The sequence below is a fragment of the Leguminivora glycinivorella genome, chromosome 2 (genome assembly GCF_023078275.1).
Source record: "Leguminivora glycinivorella isolate SPB_JAAS2020 chromosome 2, LegGlyc_1.1, whole genome shotgun sequence".
Classification (NCBI taxonomy): Eukaryota; Metazoa; Arthropoda; class Insecta; order Lepidoptera; family Tortricidae; genus Leguminivora; species Leguminivora glycinivorella.
Genome location: NC_062972.1, coordinates 15,356,762 through 15,376,040, shown reverse-complemented (window position 1 = coordinate 15,376,040; position 19,279 = coordinate 15,356,762). Strand labels below are relative to the sequence as shown.

Sequence of the window (19,279 nt, the reverse complement as noted above, 5' to 3'; positions counted from 1 at the left end):
AAACACATCATGAGTAAATAAAGACCTTATGTTTTGTTACATGTAAGTGTAGTAGCCACTTGTTTCTTTTATTTGTAAACATAATTATTATATTAATTAATAAGTATAATATTGTAATGATTCAACCTTTATGTTTTTTCATGGAAAATTACCTAACACCTTTTCAATTTCTTTACGCTGATGTTTTCTTCTAACGAACTGTGGACTAGTAAATATCGGATAATATACGTATATTTTCAGGTCCGTCTGGTGACGGGTTAAGAAATTCACCTCCTTTTTTCCGGGTGTGGGTATCGTAGAACTCGACTATGGGATATGGGTTGTTTATCGGTAGGCTAGCAATCTGTCATATCTGATTATCCGATTTGTTTTCTTATAACCCTTTAATTTTGTAGAATAACACTGAAACTTGAGTAAAGATAGACTTGAGTTTATTTATATGTATAAGTAGTTTAGTATGATCAATAATAGTCCTAGACTTAGATGATACCTTTTGCTCTCATAAAAGAGAGTCTTTAACCCCGAGTTGAACACTACTTTTTATTTCGAATACGAGGAAAGTAAAATACACAACCATTTAAAAAACAGGGGTAAATAAAATACTGACTTTAAAAGTATTTCTTACAATCTTTTAATTAGTGTGTAAGATAAAAGTGCCGTAATTTGTTGGATGCGGAAATTTAAAACCACTTTAACTTATCAAAAAAAACTTCAAAGCATGCACAAAAGGAACATTCTCTAGTGCAGAGATGTTTAGAACAACAACGATATTAGTTTAGGGCATGAGAAATGAAAAGCATTAACGTTTTATAGGTAAAGCATAAATACGCTTCTACTACAGCACAAACATTATCTGCCTAAAACAAATATTTTACTTTATTAAGGGTCTAATTGAAATTCGTTCCTTAAAAGGGGTGCGAAATGTTATGGAAATGTTTAAGACCCTAATAAACGAACCTTTTAATTAATGCCTATTATTGCTTTCCAAGTAATCGTCGCCGCTTTTCTCCTAGACAAAGAAATCATGATTGTACTTATTAATATCCGGTCAAATAACACTATGACCTAATTAGTTTTATGTCTAAAATAAGATTTTCGAGTTTGATGTCTGATCTTTGCAAAGTCTAGAAGCATTTAGGGATGAGACACGAACACCATGCCTGTCATTTCATCTACAAAAAGTTTTCAGGATATAGTCGAGAGTTAAAAATGTATTATATCAAATATTTTCTCCTCATTGGCCATGATTTATTTTGATAATAGTTTGAAACCCAATTTTTTACAAGTTATCTTGCTTCATCCTTCGGTTAAAAGATTTTACTTAGGAAAATTCAAAAAAAGGACATAGTTTACTAGTCCTATTATAAATAGAAATTATACCTAAAAGCTCTTCATGAGAAAGTAACTCCGAAATTCATGATTTCCTTAGAACTCGACCCATCGGATGAGTTTCAAATAATTAACGAACGACCTGGTAATAAAACACGTTCCTTTCAATTTAACCTTTGTTTCTTGAAGGGTCAGAGTCTAATTTAATTGAAAAGTATTTAATTATTCAATGTAAATGATATTTCATACGGCTAAAGGCATTGAAATAGATATTCTAAAATATTATGAATCATTCCGGATTTAAGTTGTACTTATTTGTAAAGGTTGTCCTAAATATAAATATATTAATTAATTTACCTTTGATGTATATTTATTGGCCTTCTAAAACTTTTGAATGTAGGTACTTAATATAATCCTTTTTCTACGCACGCAATAATGATGTACCTATAAATACATATAAGTTTAAATATTCTTTATTGAAAATCATATACCAAAGACACCAAAGTACATAATCAAGTACATTTATGTAAACAGCTGGTGTTTAAATATGACTTTACTAAGGTGCCATTCTGATCGCAACTGCAGAATTACTGCGCAAACGCGGCCGGTGTAACTGTATTCATTGATGAAATGTGTGATTTTCGACGCCGTGCCGGCCGATTCAAAGTTGCACTATTTCAAGTTTTTAAATTTATTATTTATATTACTGAAATAAGTTTTGAAGTAATAAGAAACAGTCGAGAGCGGAATCTCGATTTTAAAGATGTTTTCGCAATATCTTTTAACTGAGTTGTTCTTCATGGACAATTTTTTTTTCGTTAATCTAGTTAATAACACTAGTATATTTAACTGAAATTCCCAAATTGAAAAGGGGACTCCTTTCCATTTTAGCATTTTCGCTCCCGTAGCGTCATAAGAACGATATCTTAACGATGTCACTTAGTTATTGTGCGTCGCTCTCGCACCATTATAGCTACGGGCCAGCAGACGCGATATGCATGATTTGGATGATATCCTCAGGATATTGGAATGATGTCGGTGAATAGTCGACTATTATTGGAACGTTTATCTATAAGTTTATTATATCTAAAGTGATAGTTAAATGTAACTTTTTTTGTGTAATGGTATGGGTTAAATTGTGGCGTAGGCGAGAGGCTGGCAACCTGTCACTGCAATGTCACAGTTTCGTTTTCTTTTAACCCCTTATTTGCCAAGAGTGGCCCTGAAGCTTTAGTAGTTTCGTGTGCTCTGCCTACCCCTTTATGGGATACAGGCGTGATTGTATGTATGTATGTTGTATGTAAAGTGATAGTAAATAAATATATGTCGGAGAATGACCAAAATGTGGTTTAAGATACGTTTTATGACGCTATATTTGACAAATAGAGCAAACAAGGGTTTACAACTTTGTACAATCTGGCTGGTATTCGACTGAGTTCTGCCAAAACGTCAGAGAGGACGCTACTGTCTATAATTTTTAAGAAAAAAAACCGCCTTCCTTTGATAAATCTGGTGATAAATACTTTCAAATGTTGGATTATGTTATCGATTCGTCTGTATATTTTTTAATGTTTGTTATTCGATATCTCCGTCACTTCTAAACCAATTTTGAAATTTGGATGATTCTGAAGTACTTACAGATGAGAATGATTATCAGAACGGAACTCTAACCAGGGGCGGCTCACTCTTCATCAGCAGTTCCACTGCACCAAATGTCACTGTTCTGGACGTAAGTGCATTCTGTTCTTATAAAAGTACCAAAGTCACTATAAGTGTGCCGTTCAGATTTGAGGAGTTCCGTTCTGACCATCATCAGCAGTTCCACTGCACCAAATGTCACTGTTCTGGACGTAAGTGCATGCTGTTCTTATAAAAATACCAAAGTCACTATAAGTGTGCCGTTCAGATTTGAGGAGTTCCATTCTGACCATCATCAGGAGTTCCACTGCACCAAATGTCACTGTTCCGTACGTAAATGCATGCTGTTCCTGTAAAGCAGTGTGTAACAGCGATCTGTAACGTAGACTTTTTAGCATCTTGTAGACCGCTATTTAAAGAACTGAATTTGCTGACTGTGCCATGTATCTATATATATGAAGTTTGTTTATTTGTCAAGACTCATCCAGAACTCTTCAAAACTTTTAAAGACATAAGTAACTTTCCTACAAGGTACCCAAATCGGCTTGCCGGTCCTGGGCGGATGACACAATTGTACAGCAATAATGCATATTGTAAATCCATTGACATTTTTAATCGCCTTCATGATGACATTAAAGATTTACCTATTACCTAGTTTATTTAAGCGCAAACTAAAGAACTGGCTTATTCAACAATGTTCTTACTCGGTGGAAGAATATTTTGATTATTATAGACATAAAACTTGACATTCTATGAAATATTTATTAATTAGCTGAATGTGTATTGTAGTTGTGTTATTTTAGTAGCAATATAATTGTAATTTGGACATTTTTAGTAAATACGTTAAATATGACTGACCTTATTTTAGATTTAAGTACTTAGAGTACCATTGCATGCTTTTTCTTATTTAGGTTGTATAATAATTTTGCATGCCAGTTTCTGGTGGAATGTGTGTGACTACAATATATTATGTGAACATCTCCTGTACCACATTTTAAAGCGAAATAAATATTTGATTATTTATTTATTTATTTATTTTAAAAACACAAATATCACCATATGTATGCCTTTTAGATTTGAGGAGTTCCCTCGATTTCTCCAGGATCCCATCATCAGAAGTGGGTTCTGAGAAAAATGGGACTAATATGTATGCATATACATTCAATCAAAAAAAATATTTTCAAAATCGGTCCAGTAACGACGGAGATATCGAGGAACAAACATTAAAAAAAATAAAAAAATAAAAAACATACAGACGAATTGAGAAGGCCCTTGAGATTTGGAAGGCGGTTAAAAAGAACAGAAGCGAAAAACAGATGATTGGAGGCTGCCAATCGATCTGCTGGGAAAATGGTTGAGAAGTGCTGACGTTGTTGGAGATTCATCGGTCTAATCCGGCGGTTTGCTCGAAATAATAGGCGGAATGTATTATTTGATGTGATTTAATGTGTAAACGGTTATGTGCAGTAAATTCTGTGAAATGGACATGGTATTTCATTGAAAGCTCTCATAAACAACTACAACGGGTCCTAACAACGGTTCTGGTATGATACGCCCACGATCCGACATATATAAATATTCGAGGACATCTTTACGCACATCAAACAAATATAAAAGAGGCGCGTTCCTAGCACAAGGCTAAGCTCATGTAGGTGACCGCGTACTATACTTGTATAAGTGAAATATGACAGGTCGACTGTCCGCGTTTTTGACAGGCGGTAACTATGATGTAACTGAGAGAGGGTGGGCGGCCCTTTCAGCGGAGAGCGGGAGTGGCCATACTGTACGATAGTACTCTTTATTAAACTGAGCAAACCTATATAGTGTACCTACAAGACGACGTTATACATGCCAGTATAGATAAATAAATTCTTGTAACATCTTTGACTCAGGAATAGAATTATAATAAATACATAAACACTTACCACGATTCGAACCGGATATTCAGCGTCACAAACAGGTTCACTGCTCACTGTGCCGAATCGGTAGTCATGACAACGCCCACGCCAATGCTGCAGCAGCAATGCCGCAATAGCACCTGTTGCCACACAAATGTCACCTTTACCTTTAATAGTTAATTAATAATTCTACTTAGTCAAAGTAGTCTAAGTAAGTGTAACTTGAACAAACAGTTGCACACTGAAAGAAAAACAAAAGGCACTTATTTTTTTCTTTATTATCATTTGTTTAGGTGGTTATCTTTTATGTGGTATTTATTCATGAAAAAACAAGGTTATAAATTGTTCGACATTACGCGGAGTCTCAGTCACCGCGACTAAGCGACGATGGTCGCGCTCATTATACTGGTAGTGGTGGGGGTTGGGGTGTCAGCAACGTCACCGAAGAAGCCAAAAGGTAAAATTACAATATTATCTTACAAAAATAAATTAGCGAAATAATGTGTACGGTCAACCCCAAGGTTAGTGTTGTGTTCCTGCCGAAGAGTAAGGCTGCCAGAGCTAAACTCACATTATCTTATCCGGATGTAGGAAGGCCGTCACAGGTAAATGTTAAAGATATCGGTTCGGATAATGTGAAAACGTACTTAAGATCGGCAAGATATCTCAGGAGTTGCAGGCGTTCATAAGCTACATAGACATCTTCCCATCAGACGTAGCATGAAAAAGCAGTGTTTATAATCAGAGCCCGTAACTTTCATGCCGATGACATAAATATTAGACGTCACGCTGCATATAGGTGACTCAAGAGATTTATTTAATAATTAATCATTATTCATCAATTATTTTAAACATCACTTCAAAACTAATCTATTCATACGTGACATAATGAATACCTACTTAATACGTTAAAAGTAAATTAAATTGCATTCAGTGCTGTGTCAGCGTAAAGGGCGAAAATTCTGAGTACTTTGGTGTTACTTGTGGTGTTAAGCAAGGATGTGTTCTGGCGCCAACTCTTTTCGCTCTTTACTTTGCTGTTGTCGTCAGAGATGCCTTACAAACGTTAGCGGATGGCATCCGTATTCGTTTTCGCACTGACGGCAGTGTGTTTAATCTAGCACGACTGAAGGCACGCACGAAAATATCTCAAGCCACTATTACAGAGATAATGTATGCAGACGATATTTGCTTCGTGGCGGAGTCCCCGGAAAGTCTACAAACGCTTATGACGAGTCTCAACGAGTCATGTCAGCGATTCGGCCTTAAAATTAGTGTCAAGAAAACCGAAATCATGGAGTTGGAGTCTCTAGCGCCCGCTGACATCAGGCTCGGCGATGACTCTCTTAAGCAAGTAGACAGATTCAGATACCTGGGGAGCACAATAACATCCAAGTGCCACCTTGACGACGAAATTAACAGCAGAATTGGAGCGGCTGCTGTTGCCTTTGGCAAACTGCGCGTCAAGGTGTTCCGATCACACGATATTAAGCTCCAGACAAAGATCTCTGTGTACATGGCAGTAGTTCTGCCCAGTCTCCTGTATGCCTCTGAAACATGGTGTCTCTACCGAAAACACATTCGTACATTGGATAGGTTTCATCTTAAATGCCTGCGTGACATTATGAACATCTCTTGGTCCGATCGTGTCAGGAACACCGCAGTACTACGCCGTGCTAATGTCAGCGGCATTGAAGCCTATCTGATGCGACGACAGTTGCGATGGTGTGGTCATGTCTCCCGTATGTCTAATGACAGAGTTGCTAAGCGCATCTTCTACTCAGAGTTGCAAAGTGGCAAGCGGAAACAGGGCGGCCAACTTTTGCGCTACAAAGATGTGCTTAAGCGCCAAATGCCGAGATGTGACATTGAACCATCGCACTGGGAGACTTCGGCACAAGATCGGCCGAAGTGGAGACATACAGTGAGAACAAAAGTGCAAGCCTTCGAAGAACAGAGACGAGTGCAACTTGACGCCAAGCGCGACGAGATAAAGGCCCGACCAGGTGGTGGCAGCCATCAACTATAATTTTATCGGAGGGGTGCTGACATGCAGTGAGTGTGGTCGTACATTTACTGCAAAAATAGGCTACGTCAGCCACCTGAGAGCTCACGACCGTCGCTCTCAATAATAAGCCAATACCCAGTCGCTGAGGCCGAAACCGGTCGGGACAGGATGATGATGATGAAATTAAATTAATTGTTTATTTTTATACAATACCTTTTATTAAATAGTTTATTTACCACATTTCAAGAAATTTTAGAAACAAAACAAATGAGTGGAATTCCTTGTCGGCGGCTATATTTCAGAGCTCATATAACCCGGCAACCTTCAAATCAAGAGTGAACAGGCATCTTCTGGGCGAGCTCACTCCATCGTAGGCCACGTCTTTGCCTTTGACTAGTCTGTGGCCAAGAGTAAGCCCATTTATAATAATAAAAAAAAAATTGTTTCCTTTTAGTTTCACGTATCAAGTAGGTATTAATAATTGCACGTATGAATGGCGCTTACTTTTGAAGTCATTTGTACATGATTATATTGATTGATGAATAATGATTAACTATTACAATAAAACTATTTGAATCATCCCTATATGTAGCGTGACGTCAAATTGATGTCATCGGCATGAAAGTCACGGGTCCTGTTTATAATAGTATAATTTATAGGTAGGTAGGTACATAAGCAACGGAAACTTGTATGGGAACTGTACCTACGCTGATGTTCAGTCCGTCTCTATGAGGCCGATAGTCTTTTATCATATGTTTATCATAGAAATATGATCATAGGCATCATGCAGTCCTTTTCCTTCACGTTGGAGAAAAAGGGAGGCATACAGACCTATGATCATATTTCTATGATAAACATATGATAGTGGACTATCGGCCTAAGCCATAGATTACATTCGAACCGATGAGTATGATCTACAGATATAGTGTATAATAATTTGGCATCGTATTTTCTCTGAAGACGTTTATACTTGTGATGCTACTTTTAGTCAACGTCAATACCTACCAGTGGCGGGGCGTCGAAACAACTCGATTCCCTACGGGTTCCCTAAAATTCTAAAGTATCTGTAGAAGTCCATACAAAACAGATCCCGAAAACCCCTCCGGCTTTATCAACGAAAATTTTCACGCCACGCCACTGATACCTACTTCTTGTTATGAGACCGCTGAAATAACGTTTCCGTGAAAATACGATGGAAAAACAACATATTGCACTGCATAGCACCGTCGACCACTCGATCATATTCTTTCTCAACTCAAGTAGTGTCACATGCGCGTTGCCAACTCATTCGAAACTTGTACACTCCCTTTTGCTGTGTTAAGTACACAGCAAAAAGAAGTGTACAAGTTCCAAGGAGGGTTCAGGTTGCCGACGACTCAAAGGACAATAGACGGAACAAATTCGTTCCATAAGTCCTTCCGTCACCAGCACACCGCACCCTCGTTGAGCTCTGGCAGCTTTACTCACCGGCAGGAACAGAACACTATGAGTAAGGTCTAGCGCTATTTGGCTGCGGTCTTCTGGTCATTTAAAAAACCATCATTCCAAATGTGACAACCTTATTTTTGTTGTTTTAGAGACGTGCACGACAGAACGACACCCGGTCGACCCGGTCGAGCCCATAAAGTGCGGTCCCAACTCGCACTTCGAAAAATGCTCCAAAATATGCCCTCCATACGATTGTCAATCACTCATAGACCCGTATTGGATGTGCGGGAACGGGGGATGCAAGCCAGAATGCAGATGCAATGACGGTTTTTATCGTCAGAACGGAACGTGCATTTCCACGGCTGAGTGCCGTAAGTTTCCACCATTTTATATTACGAGAATTTTATTTTAATACTGCTATCTCGCGTTATGTACTTCAGGCAGGCAATTATGGTCGCGCGATAAATGATAAAACATCTGGCCGTCCCTATCGCACTTACTAATAGTGCGATAGGGACGGCCTGATATTTTATCGTCTATCGCGCGACCATGCCACCCGTGCAGCGCAAAAATGCATAATAGCGGCTCGAAAATTGATTTTACATACATACATACAATCACGCCTGTGTCCCATGAAGGGGTAGGCAGAGCACATGAAACTACTCAGGTTTCAGTGCCACTCTCGGCAAATAAGGGGTTAACCCATATGCCACAGTCGCCTTCTAGGACACCCACGGGAAGAAAGGGGGTGGTGAAATTCTTAACCCGTCACCACACGGGCAATTGATTTTATATTTAAAAATAAAATATTGCCGGCATTGTTAAAATAATGCTTTAATTTTACCAAAATATGTTTATAACCATAACTTGCAGATTTTGTACATACAATATACAACACGTTAACATAGGTAGGTAGGTACGCTTGGAGAGTAATTTTCCTTTCCTCCGACCGCGATACATTTTTATAACTTTATATAACCTTATACAAAGACACAAAATGTATTGACGTTACTACTGTACTTATAGCCATGTAAGCTAAGTAAAGTTAAATTGCTGCCAAAAGTTTACTGACATTTATGGCTAAATATGTCAACTTTGACATTAAATGTGTTTCAAATAGATAACAAGAAAATGCTTTCTGAATATACTTCCCGGGAGTTACTTGAGTTTTATTCTCTACTAAATAACTTAATATACGGCGACTCACAAAGTATTCACGAAAAGCATCTCGCGTTTTTATAAACACCCATTTTCATAAACAAAATGTGTAGCTCTTACTTACATTTACAGTCGCACAATGCGGTCCTCTGGAGCGGTATGTATCCGACAGCACGGATTGTCAACTAACCTGTGCCAACTACAAGGTGACTGCACCACGGAGCCTGTGCAAGCCCTTCTCAGGATGCGTCTGTGCTGACGGACGGGTGAGGCTGAACGATGACGCCACTGGTCCATGTGTGCTTCCGAAGGATTGTCGTAAGTAAACAGTTCTAAAACACTCATAGGTACTAGTGCGGAATTACGCCACTGAGCTATGCAAACAGTATTTTTATATTTAACGCGTATTACACAGTATGTCAAACCAATTACCTCAAAATTGCGTCAAAACTGTCAGATTTACTCATCGAAATTATATTATCTTTGGATTTACTTCGTAGTGTCAGGACCCATTTACACGATGCGAGACGAGAAGTCATCTGTATGTTTTATTTTATTGCGAAGTGAGGACTTGAGTTCACATACAACTTAACAGACTAATTAAATACTGCAAATGTAATAAATTCTCGCACTGTACAAATGGGCCTTAAGTTTATTACTATATCTATAGGTTAAAAAAAATCTAATTTGCGAAAAACGTTTGCCATATTAATGCGCACGATAGGTGATAGCTGTTGGAATATTTTATCTTTCAGGTAATATAAACTATTTAAATTTTGTAACTTTCACGATTCACAAATAAAAACAACTATTAAACAAAATGAGAAGGACGTACATTTTAAATTTATTATGCACGGCGTTATTTTATGTATAGGTATAATTCAGGTACAATATCTTATAATAACTGTCTATTAAATCAATTTGTTTACCCTGTATTTGATCTTGTTTTTATTTTTAATAGCATCTCGACCATGTCCGCTTCACGAGCACTGGGAGGATTGCCCTAGTGTATGCGCCAACGAAACCTGTATTTCGAAGAGTCCGACATATAAATGCTTGCTGCCAGCTATCCCGCTGCCGTGCAAAGGGCGTTGCATATGCGACAAGGGATATTTGAGGAATCATTTTGGAGACTGTGTACCTAAGAACCATTGTCGTAAGTCTGCTCAATTTTGATAGGTATTTACTACATATGATGTGCATTTTCTTTTTCAGACTGTGTATAAAACGTACTTAACATTGATTTATCCTATACCTATGCAAGCAACATTCAATATGAATTATTTTAAATATAATTTTATATTTCCATCACAGTCATAAACTAGAGTCCGGTCAAGGTAAGTTTGCAAAGATTTTAATTGCCCCGCCGCCCCCGCCTCGTTAAGTAAACGTCATAATTTCATCAAAGTTTGACGTTTAAAATAACATCTGCACTGGCGAGGCTGTGAAAATCGTTGCAAACTTATCTTAGATTACCTATACGTAGGCTTATAATTATTACTAGGACTATAATAGTCCAAGAACGAACGTTAGACTATGTTACGTTTTAGTTTACAACTTTAATGGCATAATTTCACACGCTCTCGCAATAACAGAAAACGGATCCTTTAATTCGTCAGACCTTGCTTCATCTCAGATTTGAGCTTTGTAATGGAGAATACCTTAGTAATTGTGATATTACGTAAGATGCTGCGTAGGGCGCGTCGCTAAAATATTTCTGGGGATCTGCGCTGAACGTTCAATATCTTGTCACTCTATCGCACTTGTGAATTGGCACGTAAATGTGACTGGGATGCAACACGTGGAGTGTCGTTTGCGGTATCTAGTTCCTCAGTAACAAACCGCCTTGATGCTCAATTTCATAGTCAAAACTTGTCTGTTTCAATATACGTAGTATGTATTAGTCGACCCATTCACTGCCAACGAGTGCTACGCGCTACAAGCGCAAGCGCTGTTCGCTACATGCGCAAGAAAATGCGCATGTAGCGAACAGCGCCTACGAAACGAGAACCCGATATCGGGGTAGCGGTAATGAATGCGTCTATAGTTTAAGGGCCCATTTACACGATGCGAGAGCTCGCATGCGAGTTTGATCGCAATAGTTGATTGGCATCCAGAATGATATGTAACAAACACAACAATCCGCAATGTATTAGTTACATGCGACTTTGGGCATCGTCTAAATGGACCCTACAATTCGTGATAGTGCTGCACTCTAACGGCAGAAGATTACAGTAAATACCTATAATTCCGCGTATAATTTTCCACAGCTATCAAGGAATGTCCAATAAATGAAGTGTGGCGCTGCGCCTCCATGTGCCCGCGGGACTCGTGCAAGCGGCTCGAGCCCGGCTTCCAATGTCCGCCGGGCATCATATCAGTATGCATACCCGCCTGCGAATGCAAGGATGGATATCTGAGAGACGACCATGGAATTTGCATACCGAGAGACTTATGCCGTAAGTGCTGTTTGCTGTTTTTAAAGTTATGCGTTACAAAAGAGCGCCTTAGTTTTGGCACGTCTGTTGTACATACATTATGTAGACATCCTTAGGTCGTTTAACTCAATGGAAATTACGTGCTAGAAATATGTAACTTTTACAGGATATTACCTATCCTTGTTTGTATGATAATACTACTTGCCTAGTAAAAGAAATAGCTAGGATACGTACCTAGACAGAAAATTGATTGATAGGTAGAGTTAAAACAATCGTTTTTTTTAATATTAAGCTTACTAATTAAATTTTGTCGTTTTTTTTAATTATAAATCGACTTGTATCAATTAATAAAATACAAAATAGGCGATGTTACTAATGAACTTTGTTCGAAGACGAAAACGAATCAAATACACTTGGCCACGACATGTAAATATTGCGGCTTTTTAATTTAAACTTTAAATAAAATTATGCTCTGTACGATCGATTTCAGTTACTATATCCAAAAACACTGATACAAAAAAAATATCTAAACTTGTTTCTAATATTTTCAGCATAGAAGCGTATGCAGATAATTATTTATATTCGCTAATTGTGTAAATGTAACAAAAATAAGCTGTTCACAAAATTTTAAATAAAATATTCAATACTTACTGAATTCATTTTGTATCAAGCATAATCGATAAAAAATAATTTTCGTATACCTGAAGACTATTTTGCACTTTTCCACATCCTAAGTCTCCAAATACGCTTACAGCGGCATCTCTCCGTTGCGACATAAACGAAGCGGCTGTGGAGTGCCTATCGTACCCGCCGCCCACATGCGAGTCTGTGTACACCCTGTACAAGCCGATAGATGACGCGCCCTGCAACCCCGGCTGTGAGTGCAGGCCTGGCTACTTGAGGAACAAGCGGAACATTTGCGTACCCAGCGAGTTTTGTCCAACAGGTTGTTATTTTTTGATTTATGTGATAGGTAATAACTAATGGACTAAGTATTATTTGATAAGTATTTATATTATGTACCGACGCATAATATATACCATGTACAAGAACATTTGCGTACCCGTATACAAACTCGTACTTTTTTTAATTTACCCATAACTTAAAATTACCGGACTTTAATTTGGGTTTAAATATTTACCTACTTTTACTGCACTATTTTAAGGCAAAAATATACATTTCAGTACAGATGGTGCTTTTTTTACGCACTAGTGCAAGAAGTGGATCATTTCTTGTCAGGGTACGCACGAAACGAAACGCTCGTAGATATCTATCTCTATCGCTCTTGCGTATTAGCGCGAGCCAGACTACCTTTCGCGGCGTTTCGTTTCCGTTTCGCGTCGCAGAAATGCCATTCGGCTACGGCACCAGGTCGAAACTTCGAAGGGACATCAGTACTGAAAAACGTCCTACGATAATACACCTTCGAATAGGAAATTCGTAACTCGTGTCGATTTAAAACACTTTCTTTTTTCCGCACTTGTATCGTAATGCACTATACTATATTAATTAATAAACTTTTCTTCTAGTGCCTTACTGTGGCAAATGTGGGCCCAACCAGGAATACAAGAAATGCGGTACCCGTTGCGAACCAAGCTGCTCAGATCTAGATAAACGACCGCAAGTGTGCGCTGATGTTTGTGTCAAAGGTTGCTTCTGCAAAGAAGGATTCCTTAAGGATGAACATGGAAACTGTGTTTATCCGAGTGAATGTCGTAAGTTATGTTTATGTTCATTTCAATAGTGAACTGAAAGCGTGTGCCACTGCCAATAAAAGTTACTTTCAACTACCTAATTAGCAGATTATCCCAAGATAGACTAAAAATTATGTATTTATCTGTGTCAAATCGATTTTCGATTTGATTCGGAAGATTACTGGAATTACCATTACTGGAGTGAATGGAGGCATCACTGATATTATGCCATTGAGTGGTTTAAACCCAGTATTCACTTAGCAGCTACTAGTAAAATAGGCAGCATTCCAAGAAAACTGTTTTCAAAGCAATATTTCTATGAACATTTTTACCAAATACAGTTCTAACCACTCCAATGACAATGTAAGTACTTACTTAATAAGTATGATGGAAGATTGGTAAACAAATATTTTTTCATACATTTGCAACAAGTATGAAAAACGCCAAAAAATGTAAACTACAAACGCCATTTAAACATGTATAATCATCAGATTATTTATTTATTTAATTTTTATTGCACAAAGAAAAACATCGTACAAAAAGCGAACATAATGCCGTAAGGAATTCTCTACCAGTCAACCATTAGGCAAAGCAGAAAAGTTGTAGGCGGTGCAAAACGTGATTAAAACAAGACAATTAGTTACTCTTAGGACACAATAAATACACCCATAAATAATACATAATATATTAACATAAGTACACAAAATTCATACATAATATTAATACAACAATGTACTTCAAATTGTGCTACCCATTTACTTATTTATTTTTTTATTCATTTGAACTTTAATGCACCAAATAAAAATAAAAAGTACAAATAGCCGACAAAACACCTTCAGGCATTATCTCCTAGTCGACCATTGTATTATATTGTTACTGTTAGGCATGTTCCAAATATGACAAATTGATATCGTAAAAAAGATTTACTAGCCTCAAGTTAAATCTGGATTTAATCTTTATGTAAAATTTGCAGCTCTACCCGTCTGTAACAAACCAAACGAAGTGGCAAAGGCGTGTGGATCATACTGCGAGAAAAGGACTTGTGAAAACTACAACAGGACTGACATCGTCTGCCCCGCCGTTTGCGTCCGTGGATGCTTCTGTCGCAAGGGATACGTCAGGAACGCGTACGGTGTCTGTATACACCCGAAGAAATGCCGTAAGCTAATACAAAACTTATCTCTGAATTATATTAATTCTTTGAACTACATTTTTGAGTCAACTCCGAAACTAAGTTTCTTAACTAATGTTAGTGAAAAACGTTCAACGTTTAGATACTTGTAGACCGATTGTATTCTGACATCAGGTAATTTAATAAGCCTGCGTTTTGCTCGCGCAAATTACGCAATATATGTGGGGACAAATACGAAGAAGCGAAATGCACAATATGTGAGATTTTATATATATCGGCGTACCTATGTTTTATCAATTATCATCGTTTACGATTTCTTCCTATTGCAAACAAAAGACCTACTTATAAAATGTTTCATCACACCAACTGGTAAAGGTTTTCTTCGCTATTCGATAACTTGCATTTTATCCACAAGAGTGCAAAGTAATTTCATACAAATTTTAACTTGATGTCTTCAGCCGGCTAGTAGATTTTACCTATACCTTTCGCTTGCTCGGGTATCAATATTGGCACGTGCGGTTAAACAACAACTTTGCCCTCTTGTAAAACAAATAACTATTCCGTTGTATTTACTTCCAAGTACTACTGCAGTTTCAAGAACAAAATAGGTATAGGTACTAATGCCATTTATTTTACAACAGCGTCTAAGCCAGTATGCCTGCAAGAACACGAAGTATACCAGCCATGTGGCTCCAGCTGTCCAGACAACTGTGACAACTATATGAACACCAACCGTATTTGCACGCAGCAGTGCGTCGCCGCGTGCAACTGCAAGAAAGGCTATGTCAGAAACCTCAAAGACGGCACTTGCATAAAGCCAGAACAATGTCGTAAGTGCATTGTTAATTTATTATCATGTTTATATTAACAAAGAAATGTGTTGCAGTCTGTTTCAATATTTGCTTAACGTCAGCTTTCGTTATTTATTATGTTTTTATTTTTTATTTTAATTATTCATACTTGTACACATATAGGGTACTGATAGGTTTTGATAACAATAGCACATGCACCACTTCATGACATTAATTATGTATGCGTTTATAGTGATACAAATGTTGTTTCTTCATGTCGACCCTTTATCCGTATCTGTATAACAACTTAATTCCTAATAATTATGAGTACTTACTGTACTCAGTAACCAAGAACGATATAATACAAAGCCTGTGCCACTGAAATGTATGGGCTTAAAACTAGATGGCGCTGTTTCGCAGCCTGGAAGTTACCAAAATCATATTTTCTCCAAATATTTTTGCGTGTTTTTATTCTTTATAAGAACAAATGTTTTTTTTTTATATTTTAATATCATGATATCATGTCAATACGCACTTTGGAAAAAAAAATTGTAGGCATCGTCAATGTAGTTACGATAGTATTTAATAGGTGGCGCTAAAACATCGAGGTACTATTAAATTCTTAGTATGAAGACTACGAGTAAATCCTGTATAAATAATCCTTGGTAGTAACTATTTATTTATTTCAACTTTACTGCACTGCACACTAAAATTTGTAGAAAATGCGAACTTAATGCCAGAAGACATTATCTACCAGCTGTAAGTCTATAACCTTTGGGCAAAACAGAGAACAATTTTTATAGATTGTATCTATGATGGCAAGCTTTGTCAAATTAAACTTTTGACGGCATGAAAAATTAAAATACGAACAAAAGACGCGCGTCATCATCGATGAAACGATCAGTTGAGCAAATATATAAGATTTATTTATTTATTTGTTGTTTAAAAGAGTAATGAAATACTCCCATTGCTACAGCCACAAAGGAATGCACAGGCATCAACGAAGATCTAAACTACTGCGCCTCCTACTGCCCCGTTACATGCGCAAACCGCTTCACACAAGGCGACTGGTCTTGTATCACTCTCTGCCGAGAGGCCTGTGACTGCATTCCTGGCACACTAAGGAACGACACTGGATCTTGCGTTCCTGTTAGTCAATGCAGTAAGTGGATCTCCTTTGTAACAAAGATCTCCATGGTGGAACACGACAACATGATTTGTTGACGATCATATTTGGCGACCGTATGCTACGTTTTACGAATATGTATGTATAAGTCAATACTGCTGGTTACAATGACTGTCTTTAAATATTGGTGTTTATCTTCTGGGCTGATTATTGTATTCGATATTTTTTGACAATAATTTTGCTCTTTTACAGCCCCACCAATTTGTAGGGACAACGAAAAGTATATGAAGTGCGGCACCGCATGCCCGTTAACATGTGACAACTATAAAAATCCTCCAAAACACTGCACTCACCAGTGTATCGAGGATTGTTTCTGCAAAGATGGTTATGTCCGAAACCGATATGGACGCTGCGTGAAACCAGAAGACTGTGGTATGTAAGAATTCTATTTGTTGTATTTCATACGTAACTATGTATTACTGTTTAATCACTTTCTTTTTAAATTTAATCAAAATTAGGAGCAGAAATCTAGAAAAATATTTAAACAAAATTATTTTCCAGAGCCTACTTGTCCAACCGGCGAAAAATGGAACGAATGCTCAGCCCATTGTCAAGATACTTGTGAAAACTACCACTCGTCAAACAGGAGCTGCACTTACCAGTGTCAATCTGGATGCGTTTGTGAGACAGGCACCGTCAGAAGAAAGGACGGCAAATGTGTAAAACCAACAGAGTGTAGTAAGTGTACTTTATTTCCATACCACGAGGAAAAAAAACGTCAATGAATGTGCACGTTCAGATACTTTAAATTTAATGTCACTTGCCATTTTATTATTATTAGTGCAGGGAATCACTGCACCTATCTGAAAAATCGACACGGAAAATGCACCCATAAGATGAGATATAAAAAATATGTACTGCATGTGCACAGTCCTATTTCATCATTTTTATTTGTCATAGTATTTACTCCTAACTGTAATAGCCTGACAGATTCGTGCTTTTCCATGAAAGTACAATGGTGAAGGAGGTTTTTGACTTACAGCTGTAATTTGTGTGGTATAAATCCACTATACTTTCCAACTTTTTTCTTTTAACACCGTATCCCCTTCATTTCCTCACATGATCATTTCATCTCTAATAGCCGATCCGATCATCTGCCCCGTCGACGAGGAGTACGATCCGTGCTCCGCTCACTGCGAGCCCACCTGCGACAACCACGGGCCGGATCGCGCCTGCACCGCCATTTGTAAACCCGGATGCAAGTGCTGTGAGGGACTCGTCAGACGAAAGGATGGCAAATGCGTCAAGTTGAAGGATTGCCGTAAGTTCTATCGTCAAGTACTTATTACAGGTACATTTCTCGAGAATGTCCCTTTCCCCAGACACAAAAATCGCTTCCTGCAGACTTAGCAGAAAACTGGCGCGAGAGTATGTCGCCGTGAGATAGACTACCCGTCTTTATCATCATCCTCCTTGCATTATCCCGGCATTAGCCACGGCTCATGGGAGCCTGGGGTCCGCTTTGACAACTAATCCCAAGATTTGGCGTAGGCACTAGTTCTACGAAAGCGACTGCCATCTGACCTTCCAACCCGAAAGGTAACTAGGCCTTATTGGAATTAGTCCGGTTTCCTCAGGATGTTTTCCTTCACCACCGAAAAGCGACTGGCAAATATCAAATGACATTTCGCACAATATGTTCCGAAAAACTCATTGGTACGAGCCGGGGTTCGAACCTGCGACCTCCGAAAGTCGCACGCTCTTACCACTTGGCTACCAGCGCTTCAGACTAGCCGTCTTTATGTCATTAAGTGATAAATTAATAAATGAAATTAATATTTTTATTAATACAATTAGAATAAGACGTGTGATCTATCTCGCGGCGACGAACTCCCGCGGAAATCATGTGTAACCCTGCTGGTGCTGAGCCTCTTTAGAACTATTACAAGAGAAGTTTTCTCGTGGAATGCTCCTATATATCTCTATAGGAGAGTTTATCTAATCCAAAGGTGATCAGAATTTTAAGCTTCACCAGCTTCCAACCTCGCAAAAAATGGTCCAGAGGTAACGCTTTCTGCCACGGAACAGTAGAACACTCTTTGAGAAAGTATACAAAATAATCTTTGCTACCACCAAGAACCATTTAACCATTGTCAACATGATATCTATCATAAACACCGTTCAAAATGGCCTCATTAAAATCTAAATTTTAAATTTTGAAATCTAAATTTTGCTCTTTTACAGCCCCGCCAATTTGTAGGAAAAACGAAAAGTATATGAAGTGCGGCACTGCATGCCCGTTAACATGTGACAACTATAAAAACCCTCCAAAACACTGCACCCACCAGTGTATCGAGGATTGTTTCTGCAAAGATGGTTACGTCAGAAACCGATTTGGACGCTGCGTAAAACCAGTAGACTGTGGTATGTAAGAATAGGCTACTAGCCTCCTAGTCAAATCAGCTTTCTTTTTTAGAACTGTCAAAACGAATTGTAACGTCTTTGGATATGGAATTAATATGAAATCGAATTGAGTGACGTCACGGTCAACTCAGTTACTTTATATATTTCTACCTGACTTATTAAATAGAAATTGGATTTAAACATAACTTCTATTTTTTTTTGTATTTATCTGATGC

At 37.9% G+C, this 19,279-nt stretch overlaps 1 protein-coding gene across 7 annotated transcripts in view; it reads left to right on the top strand.

The window, feature by feature from the left end:
- The first annotated feature begins 5,175 nt into the window (after window positions 1-5,175).
- Window positions 5,176-19,279, top strand: part of LOC125239923 (zonadhesin-like) — a 75,519-nt gene continuing 61,415 nt past the window's right edge. For all 7 annotated transcript variants that reach the window (XM_048147734.1, XM_048147720.1, XM_048147727.1 and 4 more), the window contains exons 1-14: window positions 5,176-5,322; window positions 8,451-8,672; window positions 9,592-9,777; window positions 10,421-10,615; window positions 11,730-11,918; window positions 12,652-12,843; window positions 13,427-13,612; window positions 14,565-14,750; window positions 15,365-15,553; window positions 16,491-16,676; window positions 16,893-17,072; window positions 17,202-17,378; window positions 17,782-17,961; window positions 18,885-19,064. In XM_048147734.1, coding sequence (XP_048003691.1) covers window positions 5,253-5,322; window positions 8,451-8,672; window positions 9,592-9,777; window positions 10,421-10,615; window positions 11,730-11,918; window positions 12,652-12,843; window positions 13,427-13,612; window positions 14,565-14,750; window positions 15,365-15,553; window positions 16,491-16,676; window positions 16,893-17,072; window positions 17,202-17,378; window positions 17,782-17,961; window positions 18,885-19,064 — 2,518 coding nt within the window. In that variant the 5' untranslated portion in view covers window positions 5,176-5,252. The remainder of the gene's footprint in view (window positions 5,323-8,450; window positions 8,673-9,591; window positions 9,778-10,420; window positions 10,616-11,729; window positions 11,919-12,651; window positions 12,844-13,426; window positions 13,613-14,564; window positions 14,751-15,364; window positions 15,554-16,490; window positions 16,677-16,892; window positions 17,073-17,201; window positions 17,379-17,781; window positions 17,962-18,884; window positions 19,065-19,279) is intronic.